The sequence below is a fragment of the Branchiostoma belcheri genome, unplaced genomic scaffold (assembly GCF_001625305.1).
Source record: "Branchiostoma belcheri isolate BF01 breed outbred unplaced genomic scaffold, Haploidv18h27 scaffold310, whole genome shotgun sequence".
Classification (NCBI taxonomy): Eukaryota; Metazoa; Chordata; class Leptocardii; order Amphioxiformes; family Branchiostomatidae; genus Branchiostoma; species Branchiostoma belcheri.
Window position 1 is genome coordinate 27,465 of NW_017803922.1, and position 17,014 is coordinate 44,478.

Sequence of the window (17,014 nt, forward strand, 5' to 3'; positions counted from 1 at the left end):
TTATTATTCAACCCAATTGTTTGTTGCTGTACAAAGAAAAACATTTCGCTGTTGTTATGGGACGGAGGATGGAGATTTTTTGTAAGTGCGTTTTAGTTTTTGTTTTCAAAGACAACTAGAGTTCTCCGATCTCATACCTTCGACAAATGATATTAATCTCTATGGCTGAAATTAAAGGTTATTCCCCCTGATTGTGCAAATAGCATCCTCATTTCCATGAATTATATCACTTCATCATATTCTCAACCAAAAGACAGTCTTATATTAACAAACAGTGCAATTCTATTGTTACCTCATAAATTATGCAAATAAGGTCCTAATTTGAATACATTATGCTTAATAATGTTTACCTTCACTGAACTTTCACATACAAGTATGAAATTCCAGGCAGTTATCATTACAGAATAATAACATTTTCTCGTTAATTATGCAAATTACGTCCTCATTTACATAATCAATATATGCCTGTGTTTCTCTTCTTCTCAATTACCAATGTCACAAGCTTTAATAGTCCTATCATGGAATGCAACTGATTTATAGAATCTCCCCATAGATTATGCAAATCACGTCCATATTTGCATAATTTTCCTATAATTATGTAAAGCATCACGTAAGCTACCTACATTTAAAAACTCACGACGATCCGTCAACCGGCTTTTGAATTATTCTCTTTTGAATATTTTCAAACAGATAGCCCTGCAGTTCCAGGGCAAACCGCTAGGGGAACTAAACTCACGTCACTTCTTCCCCAGCACAGGAGCTATCTACCATCTAAATTTCGTCACCCTAGCATGTCTATATCACGAGATATCAAAACCGGAAGTTCAGCTGCAGTACCATAACAAGGGGCCCAAAATCTAATCAGTTCGAGCTCTCATCAAGACCTACCAACCTACCAAAAACCAAGATAATCCATCTAGTAAGCTTTTTCGAGTTATGCTGTTGACAGACAGACACACACACAGACACACGGCCAGGAAAACATAACCTTCTCCAATTCTTGGCGAAGGTAACTAGAGTTCCACGACCTCATGCCTTCGACAAATGATGTTAACCTTTACGACCGACAAATTATTAATGTTTCACATTGATTATGGAAATAATATCCTCACTTGCAATTATATCCTTTGATCATATTTTCCATTCAATGACAGTTTTATCTTAAACAAAGCGGGCTATTCTAGCATTTCCTCATAAATGATGCAAATAAGGTTCTAAATTGAATAGATTATGTTTAATAATGATCACCTTCACTTAACTTCCAAATGCAGCCAGTATGAAATTCCGGTCAGTCACCACTACTGTATTATACTATTTATAGCATTTTTCTCATTATTTATGCAAATTAGGCCTTATGGACACCAAAAATGTGTGACTCCAGATACCAGGCTACAGTGTTTACATGTATTTTTGTTTTTTTTTTTCACATAGTTGAAGGTACGTATACATATTTCGGTTTTGTTCTTCGCCTTCTCCAAAGAGGAAAAATGCGACCAAAACGCTGAGGTAGGATCCTACATCTGGCTGGAGATTATACCCGTCATCTTTAAAGAAATTAAATAAGGTCGACACCACATTTTTCAGTGTACAGTGGAGTTTATCTGCAAGCAGATCTGGCAAATACATTACACTCTGACTGGTATATATTGCCCAGCCAATTTGTTGATGTCTTGCTGGTTGGTTACTTTTTTTGTCACCAAACGATATGCTTGAAAACTGATGGAAGTCTAGATCTACAGTACTACATCATGTCGATATATGTCCCTGCCTAGCAAATTGTATGATGTTTCGCTGGTTAGTTACGATATCGATTAACACATGTTGAAAGACTAAATGAATAAGTTTCAATCTGGAGTTTTACATTATGTCGTTAGATGTCGCATCTAAGCGAGGTTCAGCAACTCGCGCAGTGTGTTCAGCTTGCTGCCCACCGCCTCGAGCTTCTCCCTAGCCTGGGCTGCCGACCCGTCATCAGAAACAGCCGTGTCGTCATCAGAAACAGCCGTGTAGTCATCAGAAACAGCCGTGTCGTCATCAGAAACAGCCGTGCCGTCATCAGAAACAGCCGTGTAGTCATCAGAAACAGCCGTGTAGTCATCAGAAACAGCCATGTCGTCATTAGAAACAGCCATGTCGTCATTAGAAACAGCCATGTCGTCATCAGAAACAGCCGGGTAGTCATCAGAAACAGCCGTGCCGTCATCAGAAACAGCCGTGTAGTCATCAGAGACAGCCGTGCCGTCATCAGAAACAGTCGTGTCGTCATCAGAAACAGCCGTGTAGTCATCGGAAACAGCCGTGTCGTCATCAGAAACAGCCGTGCCGTCATCAGAAACAGCCGTGCCGTCATCAGAAACAGTCGTGTCGTCATCAGAAACAGCCGTGTAGTCATCAGAGACAGCCGTGTCGTCATCAGAAACAGTCGTGTCGTCATCAGAAACAGCCGTGTAGTCATCAGACACAGCCGTGTAGTCATCAGAAACAGCCGTGTAGTCATCAGAAACAGTCGTGTCGTCATCAGAAACAGCCGTGTAGTCATCAGAAACAGCCGTGTAGTCATCAGAAACAGCCATGTCGTCATCAGAAACAGCCATGTCGTCATCAGAAACAGTCATGCCGTCAGCTAGCTGATCCTCGAGGTCACCTTGTGTTTCGCGTGTTTCAGTGAAAACAACAAAGGAATTAGACACGTTGTCAATCAGTCTCGTCAAGTATTACCACAAAGCTGCTTGCTAAGATCAGGGCTGGACACAAACTGAACATTACGAAGGCAAATAGTCATTGATATAGCCACTCTGCGATACCATCTCTGACACGTTTGCTAAAGCAATATGATTACTATAATTCTGTGCCGTAAAACTGATTTCATATGGCTTTTATTTCTCTATTATAGTTTATAGTTGATCATATGAACGTCACTGTACTTTCTTTGCATCTTCTTTGATAACAGCGCCGGTGAGTCTTACCTAGCTGAAGGAGGACTGCATGTATGTCTGTGACATAGGTATGATTTCATTCATATCGCTTTTATTTCTTTATTCTAGTTCATAATTTTACCATATAAACGTCAGTGTACTTTCTGTTGCGCGAACATCCTCTTCTTTGATAAGAAGGCCAGTGAATCTTACCTGGCTGAAGGACGACTCTTTCTTCAGACACCTCACTCACAAATGGCTCAGAGACGGTCTCCACAGTGTCCAGCTCCTGTACGTTGGAGGGGCTATCCTCATTTCGCTCTACGGAGCCCAGCAGTATCTCAGTCAGGCCAGCCGGCTTTGAAGTGGACGGGTCTGTTCCCTTATTACCTGGGCAGGCTGGAACAGGATACAAGGCATGTTTTAGTAACAAAATACTAACAGCATAATGTAAATGCATTTATGTTCGCGATTACTACATTTCGCGCAGCGGAGCAAAATGAGAGTTCGCGAGGGATTTAGTTCGCTATACTGCAGAACAAAATACAAAAGGGAATGCCAACTTTTGATAGAAAAACCGCCGGATAGCTAGTGAATTTCCACGCACACCCTTTTCATGGGTTTGCCCGGCTCCGCAAATCCCCTATATTTGATAATAATAAGGTCAATATTTCGTTAGTTATTAAGCACTTTCTCCCACCCTGCAAGGAGACCATGTTCGGACTACCAACTTGACCTTATGGTCAACCTGCGGTTACAAAATCTTCCCCTTTTCTTCCACTTTAACGCACTGACGTACCTACAAAAACATAAGGAAACGCACGCACACATACACAATACACAAAACGCACAAACACACTGTGACACAGACGTGCGCGCACACAAACACACAAACGCACACACACACACACATCTCTTGTGAACAGTCTTTTGACTGTGTAGAGTCTGGGAAAGCCCTGGGGACTGCACAGAAGGGTGTCATATCAACCCTAAACTAATGCTAATAGCAGGCGGGGAGTGGGAGGTGAGGTCAGAGCAATTATCGCCTCACCTTGATGCGCATAATGAGGGCTTTACTGGAGGCAGGGTTGATTTTGATTTTTTTTTTTGATTTTATTTATTTGCACATTGAAACAAAAACATAATACAATAATACAAGAATAAAGTTAAAATAGGTGCAGGAGGAGGGCAGAAGCATGGAGTGCTTGTACGAGGCCCTCCCCCTCTAAATTTAACAAGAAGAATATAATCGATGATTTAGATTAAATCATATACATAGAAAATAATGCATAAGAATAATCAAACAAATACGTAATAAATTAATAACAAAAAAGTAGGGTGGTGTATGAATATGATGCTACAATGATAACAATAATAATTGGTATCAGATAAAATGAGAAAGAACACTATATGAGATTACTGCAAGGGGCTTGGATGGTTTATCAGATGGTTTTTCAGAGCTCGTTTGAACGGCGCCAGGAAAAAGGAGGTAGAATTTTTTAGGGCTGGTGGTAATTCATTCCATAGGGTGACACATTTGTATTTGACTGACATTTGGGCAAAAGATGTTCTTAGTAAGGGAATTTGAAAATGGGAACGTTGACGAGTTTCATAATTGTGAATCTGTGAACGAAAGTTAAGAAAGTCATCAAAGGTATCAGGGAGATTATGGTTTATATATTGGGCTGCGAAAAGTGCTAGTTGAAATCTATTAATGTCATAAATATTCAAAAGTCTAAGTTGTTTGAAAAGAGGTGAAGAGTGGGTATAGAAATTTGATCCAGTGGCAATGCGTAGAAATTTTTTTTGAAGGATTGATATAGGATGTAGAAAGGTTTTGTAGGCATTTCCCCAGACGATATTGCAATATGTGAGGTAAGGATAGATTAGACTGTTATAGATGGTGATAAAGGTTTGTTGCATAGGAGATGTGAAATTTTCCCTAGTATCCCGGTTGTTTTTGAAAATTTTATTAACTACCATAGCAATGTGGGGTTTCCAGGTTAATCGGTCATCTATTAGTATTCCTAAAAACTTAGCCTGAGATTCTTTGACAAGGATATGGTTTTTTAAGTGGATGGTGGGATTTTTCCTATTATTTGCCTTGTTTTTACTACAAAAGATCAGATAGTAAGTCTTTTTGATGTTAACTGATAGTTTGTTTGCTTCGAACCATGTAATAACTTTTTCTAGTTCTTGGTTGGCTAGTTGAATTAGAGAATCAAAATCTGCATGTGAGAGAAAGAGATTGGTATCATCAGCAAATAGAATGAAGAACATAATTTTGGATGCTTCAGCAAGGTCGTTGACATATAATAAAAACAATAGGGGCCCTAAAATCGATCCCTGGGGGACACCACAATTAATAGATTTGCATGAAGAAGAATGATCGTTAAGGACAACGTACTGTTTTCTATCGGATAAATAACTGGTAAACCACTTAAGTGCGACGTCATTAATGCCATATTTGTTGAGTTTTTTCAAAAGAATCGAATGGTTAACCGTATCAAAAGCCTTACTCAAATCTAAAAATATCCCAATGGTATATTCGTTATTATCTATGGCTGAAGAAATTTTATCTATTAGTTGTATAAGTGCCATTGAGGTAGAGTATCCTTTTCTAAAACCGTATTGATGTTTGTAAAGAATATCGTTTTGGTCTAGATGTTTTAAAAGTCGTTTGTATATCAGTTTTTCCAGAATTTTCGAGATGCTAGGTAGGATTGAGATTGGGCGGTAATTACTAACTAAGGTAGAATCGTTACTTTTAAATATAGGAATCACTTTTGCAATTTTAGTTAATTTGGGAACCACTCCGTTCTGAATAGATAAAGTTAGTATATGAGTAAGAGGGCAGATGATATAAGGTAGGGCGATTTTTAGTATTTTAGTACTGAGTCCGTCGTGACCAGCAGCGGAATCCTTCAGATTTCTAACTATGTTTAAAACTTCGGCAGCTGTGGGTGGTTCAAAAGACGTTAATTGACTAATTTGCGGAGTGTTAATGTAATCAAGGGGATCTTTCGTTGTCTTAGGGATTTTACTTTCCAGGGATGGACCGACATTAACAAAAAATCATTGAATTCTTCGCACATCTTATTTTTTCTGTAATAACTTGAGTATCCGTTTGGATTTTATGAGGGGCTGCTTTTGGTTTATTACTACGATTTAATAATTCATTGATAACGTTCCAAGTTTGTTTCACGTTTGATGAGGCTTCTGTGAATTTCCAATGGTAGTAATTTTTTTGGCAGTTTTTAACAAATGATTTAACTTATTTTTATATACTTTGTAGGTACTCTCTGTTAGGGGGTTGGGGTTTTAACGTATTTTCCATACAATTTGTTTTTCTTCTTAATCGATTTAAGCAAACAACGGGTTAGCCATGGTTTTTTGTGGGTATGCTGGGCGATTTTGGTAGTTTTCATTGGAAATGATTTGTCATAAAGTGAGGAAAATATAGAATGAAATGAATTATAAGCCATTTCTGTATCGGATTCTTCCAAAACGGACATCCATGACGTTTTTGCTAAGGATTCAAGAAATTTTGCTTTGTTCACCTCATTAATCAGTCTATAAGTATACCGAATATTATTCTTCGAAGGCTCTTCAAAACCGGATGGACAGGTCTTAGCTCACTAGAGATACAAACACACACAGACACACACACAAACACACAAACAAACAAACACACACACAAACAGACAAACAAACAAACACACACACACACACACACATAAATTATCCTTACCACATTTGGCTGTTTTGCAGTGACACCCACCACCGCTGCTGTATACGGAGATCTGGTTGTTAATGATGTTAATTGCTCCATTCCCGGCTGATCCTGAAAAAACGTATCAACATACGATTTTCAACAGTTAAACAATGAAAAAGAGATTTGAAGCTACTGTGGTCGTCACGCCAACTTTCAATTCTACGCCTACTTGCATCTGATGGATTTTTCAACGTGATTTTCTCAAACATAAGACCTCTGCATTACGTTCCGCATTTCATGGTCAAATATCACGTATTGCGAAATAAGCCAATATACCATCGAAAATCTTTTATGAGTAACTGAGAATGGCGAAGAGATTCAAATTTATTAACATATGAAAGAGAACGGATTTTTATTTATTGTACTGATGACACATAATATCAGATGGTATCTGAAACACATTCGCGCATTCCATCTACCCACCAGAGCTTCCTCCGGAGCTGCCCCGTCCGATCGTGATGACCACTCCGTGCCCGGCGGCGCCTGGTTTCTTCTGGCTGGTCGTCTGGACAACCTTCGGCTTCGGCGCTTGAGGTGCGGGTGGAGGCACGGAAGCTAAGGGTGTGATCGTTACGTTTTAATAACCAAATTTCTGGCAACGTCTCAAGGAGGAGCCTAATGGTACAGTATTGTGTGCAATTCGCAAGAATTCTAGGAATTGTACAGGTATTTCACAGTTACTGTAATGGAATGTCCACAAGCATGTCTCTGCCTCACATCTATGCCCACATTCCTGAAAACCTTTGGGAAGGCCCATGGGGAGGACCTCTCTGGCCCGGATGCCCTACTTTCTGTGACCCCGGGGCTCGTTCACTATACACTCAGGGGAGGGGAGGGGATGGGAGGGTACCAAGTCTTCCTCAAAACCATGAATCAAGTATCTGATACTTTCTAAAAGTTATTAAAACGTTTACATCATTCTTTTATGATATATCTAATCTAAGTCTTTAGGGTTTCTTCTCTCTTTTCAAAACGACTGATGATGATAGTTGAAGAGATTTATCAGTCATGTAGAATAACAGTAAAATAAGGAATTCTTTCTAACAGTGACAACAGTGACATTAATCTGCGGTATATACATGTACATACCTTCCAAATTTTCGACGGTTGACGTGAAACCGTAACAATGGCTGGGAGCTGCATAAGCCCTACCTACCTCTACTCCGGAAGGAGGCAGATGGGTCAGAAAATCCACGCAAGTCTCGTCCTAGTCTCGTGTGCTCTCGCGAGACTAGGATTTCCGTGATCAAGACGGACTGTCAGCCGTCAGAAATCTGGAAAGTACTATTTATATACCGCAGATTAACGTCACAGTTAGAAATAATTCCTTATTGAACCGACTGGTGATGAATTATTTAAACCGTTTTCTGTGTGGTCATTTTGAACGACGTTAGAGGACTGAATTCCTAATGCGCAGCTAATCATCGCTATCTTCACAAAACCCATATTAAAAACCTACCTTTCGGTTTAGGTGCTTGTAGTTTCAGACTGGAGCCTGCAAAAAAATAAAATTATCGTTGAAGAGGTTCATCAGTCACGTAGAATAACAGTTAGTAGAAATTTTTTTATCAGTGACTGTATTTTTTGTAAGGTAAATCACGTACGATTTTCGGTGTCGACTGTATAGGTCATTCCGTGACCAAGGCTTACAGTCGACACCAAAAAAAATTTGGAGGTACGTGATTTACCTTACAAAAAATACAGTCACTGATCAAAAAATTACTAACTAATAAAATTATTATCTATTTATATGTGTAAGTTCCTACTGTTTATCAAGCATTGCCATTGTTTTAACGTCCTCCTTAGACATTTCATGTGATTGATTGACAGTTATTAACCCACCGTCATGACGGACTCTAAACTATAGTCACGTGAGTACAAGCATAAATAAGCAGCCTTACTTGTCAATCCGGCGTCTTGAGCTTTCACTGAACCTGTCAAAATTACAAATAAAGGGTTACTGTTTGTTCTAGGACAAAATAGAAACATTGCAAGCTAAATTTGGCCGATTAAGTGTATCTACTCTGACCCTGTTTTCAAGAAATTGCAAATCTTTATTTATAACAATCAGAATTACGTTAACATCAAGTATAAAGGCTTACCTATCTGTCCGGCCTTTTGTGTTTTTAATGTCACACCTGGAAAGTTAAAAAAAGAAAGGATTACTGTTAATTTTAGGACATCTTAAAGGCATTGCAAGGTATATTGCAACCCCCGATATCTTCATGCCAAGATTTGATTTAAAGGCCAATGCATTCCTTCGGATTTAATAGAAACATGATTTATGGGATATATTGAACAAAATCATTGTCTCTTGGTAGGCGATTTAAAATTTGTAAACAAGACAAAAAGAATACCACAGGATCAAGATGACAAAAATGCTGGTGACGTAGGATACACCATTTTAGTTTGAAATACGCACAACCGTACCTCCATAAACTTCCACCTCACACAGGATGAGGTACTGTTTCTTGCCCGGCAGAGCTATCCCCACATATCGGCCCGTCAGTCCGCCACAGTCCACCGTGATGACGTCTTTCCCAGCAACAGACTGCTTTCCGCCACAGGTAGGGTTTTCCACCACGTTCGGGTTGTCGCCAACGTAAACCTAGAAGAAATTCGTTGTACATGACTTTTGTTACATGAGCGTTTTTTTTTTCGTACAGCATAAACATGTACATGTAGCTAGTAGAGTAAATTTAGAAATACCTGAATAATAGGGAAATTGTGCAGCTCATTTTTACGTGTAAATGTATAGTGCAATTTGTTTATTTGATAGGCATGCATTTGTTTTAGTTTTGACAGTTCCTTTTTTGTTTCTTTTTGGATGGTCGAATGATTGGTTGTCACAACGAGGTAATAAAAAGACAACCTGGAAGCCTTCCAGCCAATGACCGCCGATGCGCTGTCGCTTAACGACGACCACCCGATCTATACACTGACTGCTGCCCAGGTCGACTCGCCACCATGGATCCCGCTCCATTCCCGTGTGAGAACAAGACTTTTTGGCATAGATGGCGTTACGGTTCCCGTCTACAGCCCGTCCGGGAGCTCCTTTAAAGTCAGTACTAGACTGGGTCGCCGGGCGGTTCAGAGCCAGGTTGGTAATGCCTTCAGCTGGAAGCGTAGAAAGAAACCTTCAGCAATGAGTGCATGATATGATTTAAAAGGTTTGCCTTTTACTGACCAATGCAAGCACCATTTGTCCATAATGTTAGACCAAGGACGTTTTTTTTAATTTACTCATCTGAAATGGTTGAAAGAATTGACTAAAACTATTAGTAAACAATGTTCAAATAAGACAGTTGAATTAAAAACAAGATTTATATCAGATCTAAAGGGACCTGTTTTTCCTTAGAATAATCAACGTTACGTGTTTCGTTTTATTTTTATTTGGCACTAAGATACTACTAGCTTTAAATTTAGCTTAAGACTATACATATTTAAGCTTTTAACTGTAATTGATTTAGGCACTTACCACATTGGTCATATTTTGGTATTGGCCTGCTGACTTTAGTTGGTGACGTTCCTGAAATACATAAAGAATAAAGGAAAATATTTCTCGTCGAAGAGAGTCATTTGGGTTCTGTAATGTTTAAAAATTGTGTCCAACAGGGATCCTTGACCACAATATAAAATCGGCGATTCCGTGCCCGGCGCCTGGTTTCTCCTCGCCGGTTGTATGGACAACCTTCGGCTCCGGCGTTTGAGGTGCGGGTGGCGAGGAATCTAGGGGTGTAATCGTTACGTTTTATCTTTTATAACTCCATGGTTTTATTAATAACCAAATTTATTTTTCTTGTTCATGCCCATGGGTCTAAATGCATACATACGAGTATGGTGTTGCGTGTATATGGATACTGGGTATTATATAGTACATGTAATACAATGAAATAAGGATGTAAGCGTTTTAATAACTTTTAGAAAGTATCATATGTCTAATCTATTAGTACGTCTTTCCGGTTTCTTCTCTCCTTTCAAACCACTGGTGATGAATTCACATAGTTTTTCTATCTTGTGATCATTTCTAAACGACATGAGATGACTGAATTCCTTGTGCAGCTAACCATCGCCATCTTCGCAAAACCCGTGTTAAAAACCTACCTTTCGGTTTAGGTGCTTGTAGTTTCAGACCAGAGCCTGCAAAATTTGATAGAAATTAATAAAAAAATATTATCTATTTGTAGGTGGAAGTACCTACTGTTTTTTTATCAAACATTGCCATTGTTTTAACGCCCTCCTTAGACATTTCATGTGATTGATTGACAGTTATTAACCCACCGTCATGGCGGACACTAAACTATAGTCACGTGAGTACAAGCATAAGTAAGCAGCCTTACTTGTCAATCCGGCGTCTTGAGCTTTCACTGAACCTGTCAAAATTAAAAATAAAGGGTTACTGTTTGTTTTAGGACAAAATAAAAACATTGCAAGCTATTTTTTGCCGATTAAGTGTATCTGCCCTTATGCTGTTTTCAAGAAATTGCAAAGCTTCATGTTTAAAACAATCTGAATTACGTAAACATCAAGTATAATTAGGGCTCACCTATCAGTCCGGCCTTTTGTGTAATGATTGTCACACCTGGAAAGTTTAAAAAAAGGAAGGATTACTGTTAATTTTAGGACATCTTAGAAGCATTGCAAGGTATAAAGGCGCGGAAGCTAGGGGTTTGATCGTTACGTTTTATTAACCAAAGTTTTGGCGACGTCTCAGGGAGGAGCCTAATGGTACAGTATTGTGTGCATTTCGCAAGAATTCAAAGAATCTCACAGGCATTTTGTTCACAGGCATGTCTGTGACTCACATCTATGCCCACATTTTTGGAAACCTTTGGGAAGACCCATGGGGAGGACCTCTCTGGCCCGGATGCCCTACTTTCTGTGACCCCGGGTCTTGTTCACTATACACTCAGGGGATCCGGAGGGGAGGGTATCAAGTCTTTCTCCAAATCATGAAATAATGGCAGTACGTATACCATACAAATAATAACCCTAACAGCAACCACCGTCGCCATAGCAATGTATGTTTTCATTGCCGGTCTTGTTTTCATATTCATATCATGCCTATATACTAAATGCGTACATACGAGTATGGCGTTGCATGTATATCGATACTAGGTATCATATAGTACATGTAATACAATAAAAGAATGATGTAAACGTTTAAATAACTTTTAGAAAGTATCATATATCTAATCTTAGTCTTTAGGCATTCTTCTCTCTTTTAAAAGCGACTGGTGATGAATTCACATAGTTTTTCTATCTTGTGGTCATTTCTAAACGACATGAGATGACTGAATTGATTATGCAGCTAATCATCGCAATCTTTACAAAACCCGTGTTAAAAACCTACCTTTCGGTTTAGGTGCTTGTAGTTTCAGACTAGAGCCTGCAAAATTAATTACAAAATCATTATCAATTTGTATATGGAAGTTCCTACTTACTATTTTTATCAAGCATTGCCAAACGTTTAACGTCCTCCTTAGACATATCATGTGATTGATTGACAGTTATTAACCCACCGTCATGACGGACTCTAAACTATAGTCACGTGAGTACAAGCATAAGTAAACAGCCTTACTTGTCAATCCGGCGTCTTGAGCTTTCACTGAACCTGTCAAAATTACAAATAAAGGGTTACTGTTTGTTTTAGGACAAAATAGAAACATTGCAAGCTAAATTTGGCCGATTAAGTGTATCTGCCCTGATCCTGTTTTCAAGAAATTGCAAAGCTTCATTTTTATAACAATCTGAATTACGTAAACATCAAGTATAATTACGGCTTACCTATCAGTCCGGCCTTTTGTGTTTTCATTGTCACACCTGGAAAGTTAAAAAAGACAAGATTACTGTTAATTTTAGGACATCTTAGAAGCACTGCAAGGTATGTTACAAGCCCCGATTCCTTCCTGCCATATTTGATTTCTAATTCTTTCTTCGGATTCATAAAAAAATTATTTATAGGATATATTGAACAAAATCATTTGTCTCTTTCGTAGGCGGTTTGTAAACAAGATTAAAAGAATACCACAGGATCAAAATGACAGAAATGCTGGTGACGTAGGATACACCATTCTATTTTGAAATCCGCATAATCGTACCTCCATAAACTTCCACCTCACACAGGATGAGGTACTGTTTCTTGCCCGGCAGAGCTATCCCCACATATCGGCCCGTCAGTCCGCCACAGTCCACCGTGATGACGTCTTTCCCAGCAACAGACTGCTTTCCGCCACAGGTAGGGTTTTCCACCACGTTCGGGTTGTCGCCAACGTAAACCTAGAAGAAATTCGTTGTACATGACTTTTGTTACATGAGCGTTTTTTTTTCGTACAGTATAAACATGTACATGTAGCTAGTAGAGTAAATTTAGAAATACCTGAATAATAGGGAAATTGTGCAGCTCATTTTTACGTGTAAATGTATAGTGCAATTTGTTAATTTGATAGGCATGCATTTGTTTTAGTTTTGACAGTTCCTTTTTTGTTTCTTTTTGGATGGTCGAATGATTGGTTGTCACAACGAGGTAATAAAAAGACAACCTGGAAGCCGTCCAGCCAATGACCGCCGATGCGCTGTCGCTTAACGACGACCACCCGATCTATACACTGACTGCTGCCCAGGTCGACTCGCCACCATGGATCCCGCTCCATTGCCGTGTGAGAACAAGACTTTTTGGCATAGATGGCGTTACGGTTCCCGTCTACAGCCCGTCCGGGAGCTCCTTTAAAGTCAGTACTAGACTGGGTCGCCGGGCGGTTCAGAGCCAGGTTGGTAGTGCCTTCAGCTGGAAACGTAGAAGAAACTGTCAGTAATACTATGAGTGTATGATATGAATTTAAAGTTTTGCCCTTTACTGTCCAATGCGAGCACATTTGTACATAATGTTAGACCAAGGGCCTTTTTTGTCTTACTCCTCTGAAATGGTTGAAAGAACTGACTGAAACTAATTAAACCATGCTGAAATGAGACAGTTGAATGAAAAACAAGATTTAAATCATATTTAAAGGGGCTTGTTTTCCTTACAATAACTAATGTTACGTGTTTCGCTATTAATTGATTTTTTTTGGTACTGAGATACTACTAGCTACACATTTTGCTTTAGACTATACACATGAAAAGCTGTTAATTGTAATTGATTTAGGCACTTACCACATTGGCCATATTTCAACATTGGCCTGCTGACTTCAGTTGGTGACGTTCCTGAAACACATCACGAATAGGGGACACTTTTTTCTCGTTAAAGAAAGTCATTTCGGTTCTGTAAATGATAAAAAATTGTGTCCAACAGGGATCCTTAACCACAGTTTAAATAAAATCCCTTAAGTGTTTTTTCGGTAAAAGACAAAAGGTCAGTGTCACATGTTCTTAAATTTGGTAAGGTACGCATACGATATATTCGATACGCAATGTAAACGACCATCCCATAGGTTCTGACGAATTCCAGCCAACCCTACCTCCATACACTTCCACCTCACACAGGATGAGGTACTGTTTCTTGCCCGGCAGAGCTATCCCCACATATCGGCCCGTCAGTCCGCCACAGTCCACCGTGATGACGTCTTTCCCAGCAACAGACTGCTTTTTGCCACAGGTAGGGTTTTCCACCACGTTCGGGTTGTCGCCAACGTAAACCTAGAAGCAAATTCTGTATAAGTTTCCAAGCTCATTTTAATCTATTGCTGTGTTTATGCATCTGTTATGCGATGACTATTTTAAGTCTTAGACATCAGACAGAAATGAAAAGACAACCTGGAAGCCGTCCAGCCAATGACCGCCGATGCGCTGTCGCTTAACGACGACCACCCGATCCACACACTGACTGCTGCCCAGGTCGACTCGCCACCATGGATCCCGCTCCATTCCCGTGTGAGAACAAGACTTTTTGGCATAGATGGCGTTACGGTTCCCGTCTACAGCCCGTCCGGGAGCTCCTCTAAAGTCAGTACTAGACTGGGTCGCCGGGCGGTTCAGGGCCAGGTTGGTAGTGCTTCCTGCTGGAAATGTCACAAGAACCAATGAGAATCTTCTGCATTAATCTACTGAACGTATGCTTCTGTGATTAAGACAGAAGCACTTCAGAACACCAGACGAATGTCAGATGGTGTCTATGCTATGATTTAGTTTTTTTTTTTTATTAAATGCAACTGTATGCTAGAATTAGTATTGGGCACTTACAACATTTTCCTGGTTGCCCCTGTGTCTTGGGTTGTGAACTTCCTGTATTGACAAAGGCTAAATGAAGAAAAAAATGGCAATTACCGTCAATAGTGCACTTACATCTTCTTTCAGTAACAGTTCGCGAATATTAAAGATTATCACTGAATTACAGGTACCTATGCATGCAACATGCCCCTCTGAAAATCTAGATAGGTGTTCGTGTGCTTTCTTAAACATTAAGGTCTGTCTTCACCATTATACAATGATTTGTTTTCTTGAATGTTCTAAGGTACATGTACGACAGGGGTGAACACATAGTTTACTTGTAGGCGATAAAAAGTATTTGTATCAAGCACTTACTACCAGTACCTTGTCCAGCGGTCGCTTCTGATGAACCCCCTGCAAGGCACGGACAATAAAAACGTTTTAGGGTCAATTTGATAGCGATATCTCTCTGTCTGCCAATTATACCTTTAGTTACATGTATTATCTGTAGCTATGTAGTCCTAACTCAGGGAACAAAACAGGGCGATCTCTCCCCAGGGCCACAATAAGCCTAAGATTTATTGTAGCAAAGGTACGACCTGGACAAGATTCATTGATACATTACTACAAATTACTGTAACATAGGAAGTAAACGACCGAGACTGTAACACCTGTTACCAACATGGAAAATGTTCTGTCAGTTATATACGTGATTGTGAGGACCCTGTAAGGCTGTAATGTTAAATCATTTCAAGATTGAGATCACCTGGTGACACAAGGCTGCACTTCGATGTTCGTAACTTACTAGAATCCGCAGATGGAAAACAAGGGAAATCGTAGTTTTCAAACCTCCGGGTTTTTGTGTGTTCCATTGGTTTAGATTATTTGTTTGTGTGTAGTATGAAAGTAATGTGCGTAATATGTTTGTATGTGTTTGATGGCTACTGAGGGTTGGTTCGGTATGGACTGTTGATGGTTTTCTATATTTATGGTGTTTTTAACGTGTCTGACAGCCTGCACCGTCACCCGCGCCATTAACCCCCGCCGTCATTGCCGCGCCGTCACCCAAAATTTTTATCGGAACCAGACACCCTCTGTTTGACCCCTTTTTGAATGGTTAGACCCAGCAGTGCCCTCGCCCCAATTCTTAACAACATGGAAATCAATTAGGAATACCATTTTCAGGACCGTGGGGGTGTCCGAAGCACTTCAACATCTTTTATTTCGACGCCCATAAACACATATGCAATCAAAACAAAACGCTCTGCATCATCTGCAGCCCAATAGCAATACGTATACCGAACCCCAGACAAATTTGTCCAGCCGATCGCGAGAAACAGCTGCTGACAGAAATGGTTCGCACGATAGTAAAACCTTCCCGCGGAAGGATATCCCCTTCCCCGGAGGTAATAATGTACATCTAAAACATTTAAGAAACATTGGCATTTGATTAAAAAATAGCCTTATTGTGATGTATGGTGATGTAGTCTGCGCCGACACTTGGAACAAAGAACTGTTGCCTGGAGCAATGATAAATAAGTGTTTAAACCTGGTCACTCAACTGGTTTTTCCACTTAAGGATGGCACCCAGGCTACAAGATTCATTCCTTTGGGTTAATTGTTGCAAATTACTGTATCTAAATTTCCTCACTTTACTTATGAGCATGTCAGTTATCAGTTGTCTGTTCAGTTGATTTGGTGGTGGCATAAAAATAAAGTTAAAAAATATATTGAGTGTGCCGTCGCCATTTCTTGTTCATAAATGTTGAAATAGAAAAAAATATTGTAGCACACAATCATCTCAAACTAAGATCTTGCAGTATTTCATCTTTTTATGAACCAATACGTCCGTGTGTTTTGACTCAATTCTGGTGCGCATTTACCTAGTCCAAACGGACCCTCTCATATTAAAAAAAACACAACCTATAGTCGAGAGTGAATAATTTCTTTACTACATGTATTTAGTAGATAACTTATTTTATCTCACAAAAATGAAAAACTACTCACCCAAGACGATAAGAAGCGCAAAGAGAGTCAGACGTCCCTCCATCTTCAGTAGCCTCCGAGGAAATGACCAGTTCTAAAGGCACGGCACATCAGACATCTCCTCAAGTTGTCGAGTTGTCAATAACAATTAGCAGTTCAACTTCAACCAATGGTAACTTGACAATTTGCGGTT

General features: G+C 39.6%; 1 protein-coding gene across 18 annotated transcripts in view; it reads right to left on the bottom strand.

Annotated features, from left to right (window-relative positions):
- Nucleotides 1–1,330: 1,330 nt before the first annotated feature.
- LOC109474706 overlaps nucleotides 1,331–17,014 on the bottom strand; it is a 16,746-nt gene continuing 1,062 nt past the window's right edge. Inside the window, exons 1-24 of one of the 18 annotated variants that reach the window (XM_019775051.1) lie at nucleotides 16,843–16,962; nucleotides 15,220–15,249; nucleotides 14,869–14,925; nucleotides 14,443–14,687; nucleotides 14,148–14,325; nucleotides 13,843–13,893; nucleotides 13,233–13,477; nucleotides 12,792–12,969; nucleotides 12,478–12,513; nucleotides 12,272–12,304; nucleotides 12,044–12,079; nucleotides 11,237–11,272; nucleotides 11,031–11,063; nucleotides 10,795–10,830; nucleotides 10,169–10,219; nucleotides 9,563–9,807; nucleotides 9,121–9,298; nucleotides 8,793–8,828; nucleotides 8,592–8,624; nucleotides 8,150–8,185; nucleotides 7,114–7,245; nucleotides 6,667–6,759; nucleotides 3,129–3,314; nucleotides 1,405–2,662 (exon numbers count right to left, since the gene is read on the bottom strand). In XM_019775051.1, coding sequence (XP_019630610.1) covers nucleotides 1,884–2,662; nucleotides 3,129–3,314; nucleotides 6,667–6,759; nucleotides 7,114–7,245; nucleotides 8,150–8,185; nucleotides 8,592–8,624; nucleotides 8,793–8,828; nucleotides 9,121–9,298; nucleotides 9,563–9,807; nucleotides 10,169–10,219; nucleotides 10,795–10,830; nucleotides 11,031–11,063; nucleotides 11,237–11,272; nucleotides 12,044–12,079; nucleotides 12,272–12,304; nucleotides 12,478–12,513; nucleotides 12,792–12,969; nucleotides 13,233–13,477; nucleotides 13,843–13,893; nucleotides 14,148–14,325; nucleotides 14,443–14,687; nucleotides 14,869–14,925; nucleotides 15,220–15,249; nucleotides 16,843–16,885 — 3,006 coding nt within the window. In that variant the 5' untranslated portion in view covers nucleotides 16,886–16,962 and the 3' untranslated portion in view covers nucleotides 1,405–1,883. Of the gene's footprint in view, nucleotides 2,663–3,128; nucleotides 3,315–6,666; nucleotides 6,760–7,113; nucleotides 7,246–8,149; nucleotides 8,186–8,591; nucleotides 8,625–8,792; nucleotides 8,829–9,120; nucleotides 9,299–9,562; nucleotides 9,808–10,168; nucleotides 10,220–10,794; nucleotides 10,831–11,030; nucleotides 11,064–11,236; nucleotides 11,273–12,043; nucleotides 12,080–12,271; nucleotides 12,305–12,477; nucleotides 12,514–12,791; nucleotides 12,970–13,232; nucleotides 13,478–13,842; nucleotides 13,894–14,147; nucleotides 14,326–14,442; nucleotides 14,688–14,868; nucleotides 14,926–15,210; nucleotides 15,250–16,842; nucleotides 16,965–17,014 lie in introns of those variants that run through there. The other 17 variants (XM_019775053.1, XM_019775049.1, XM_019775058.1 and 14 more) reach the window with 17 other exon arrangements.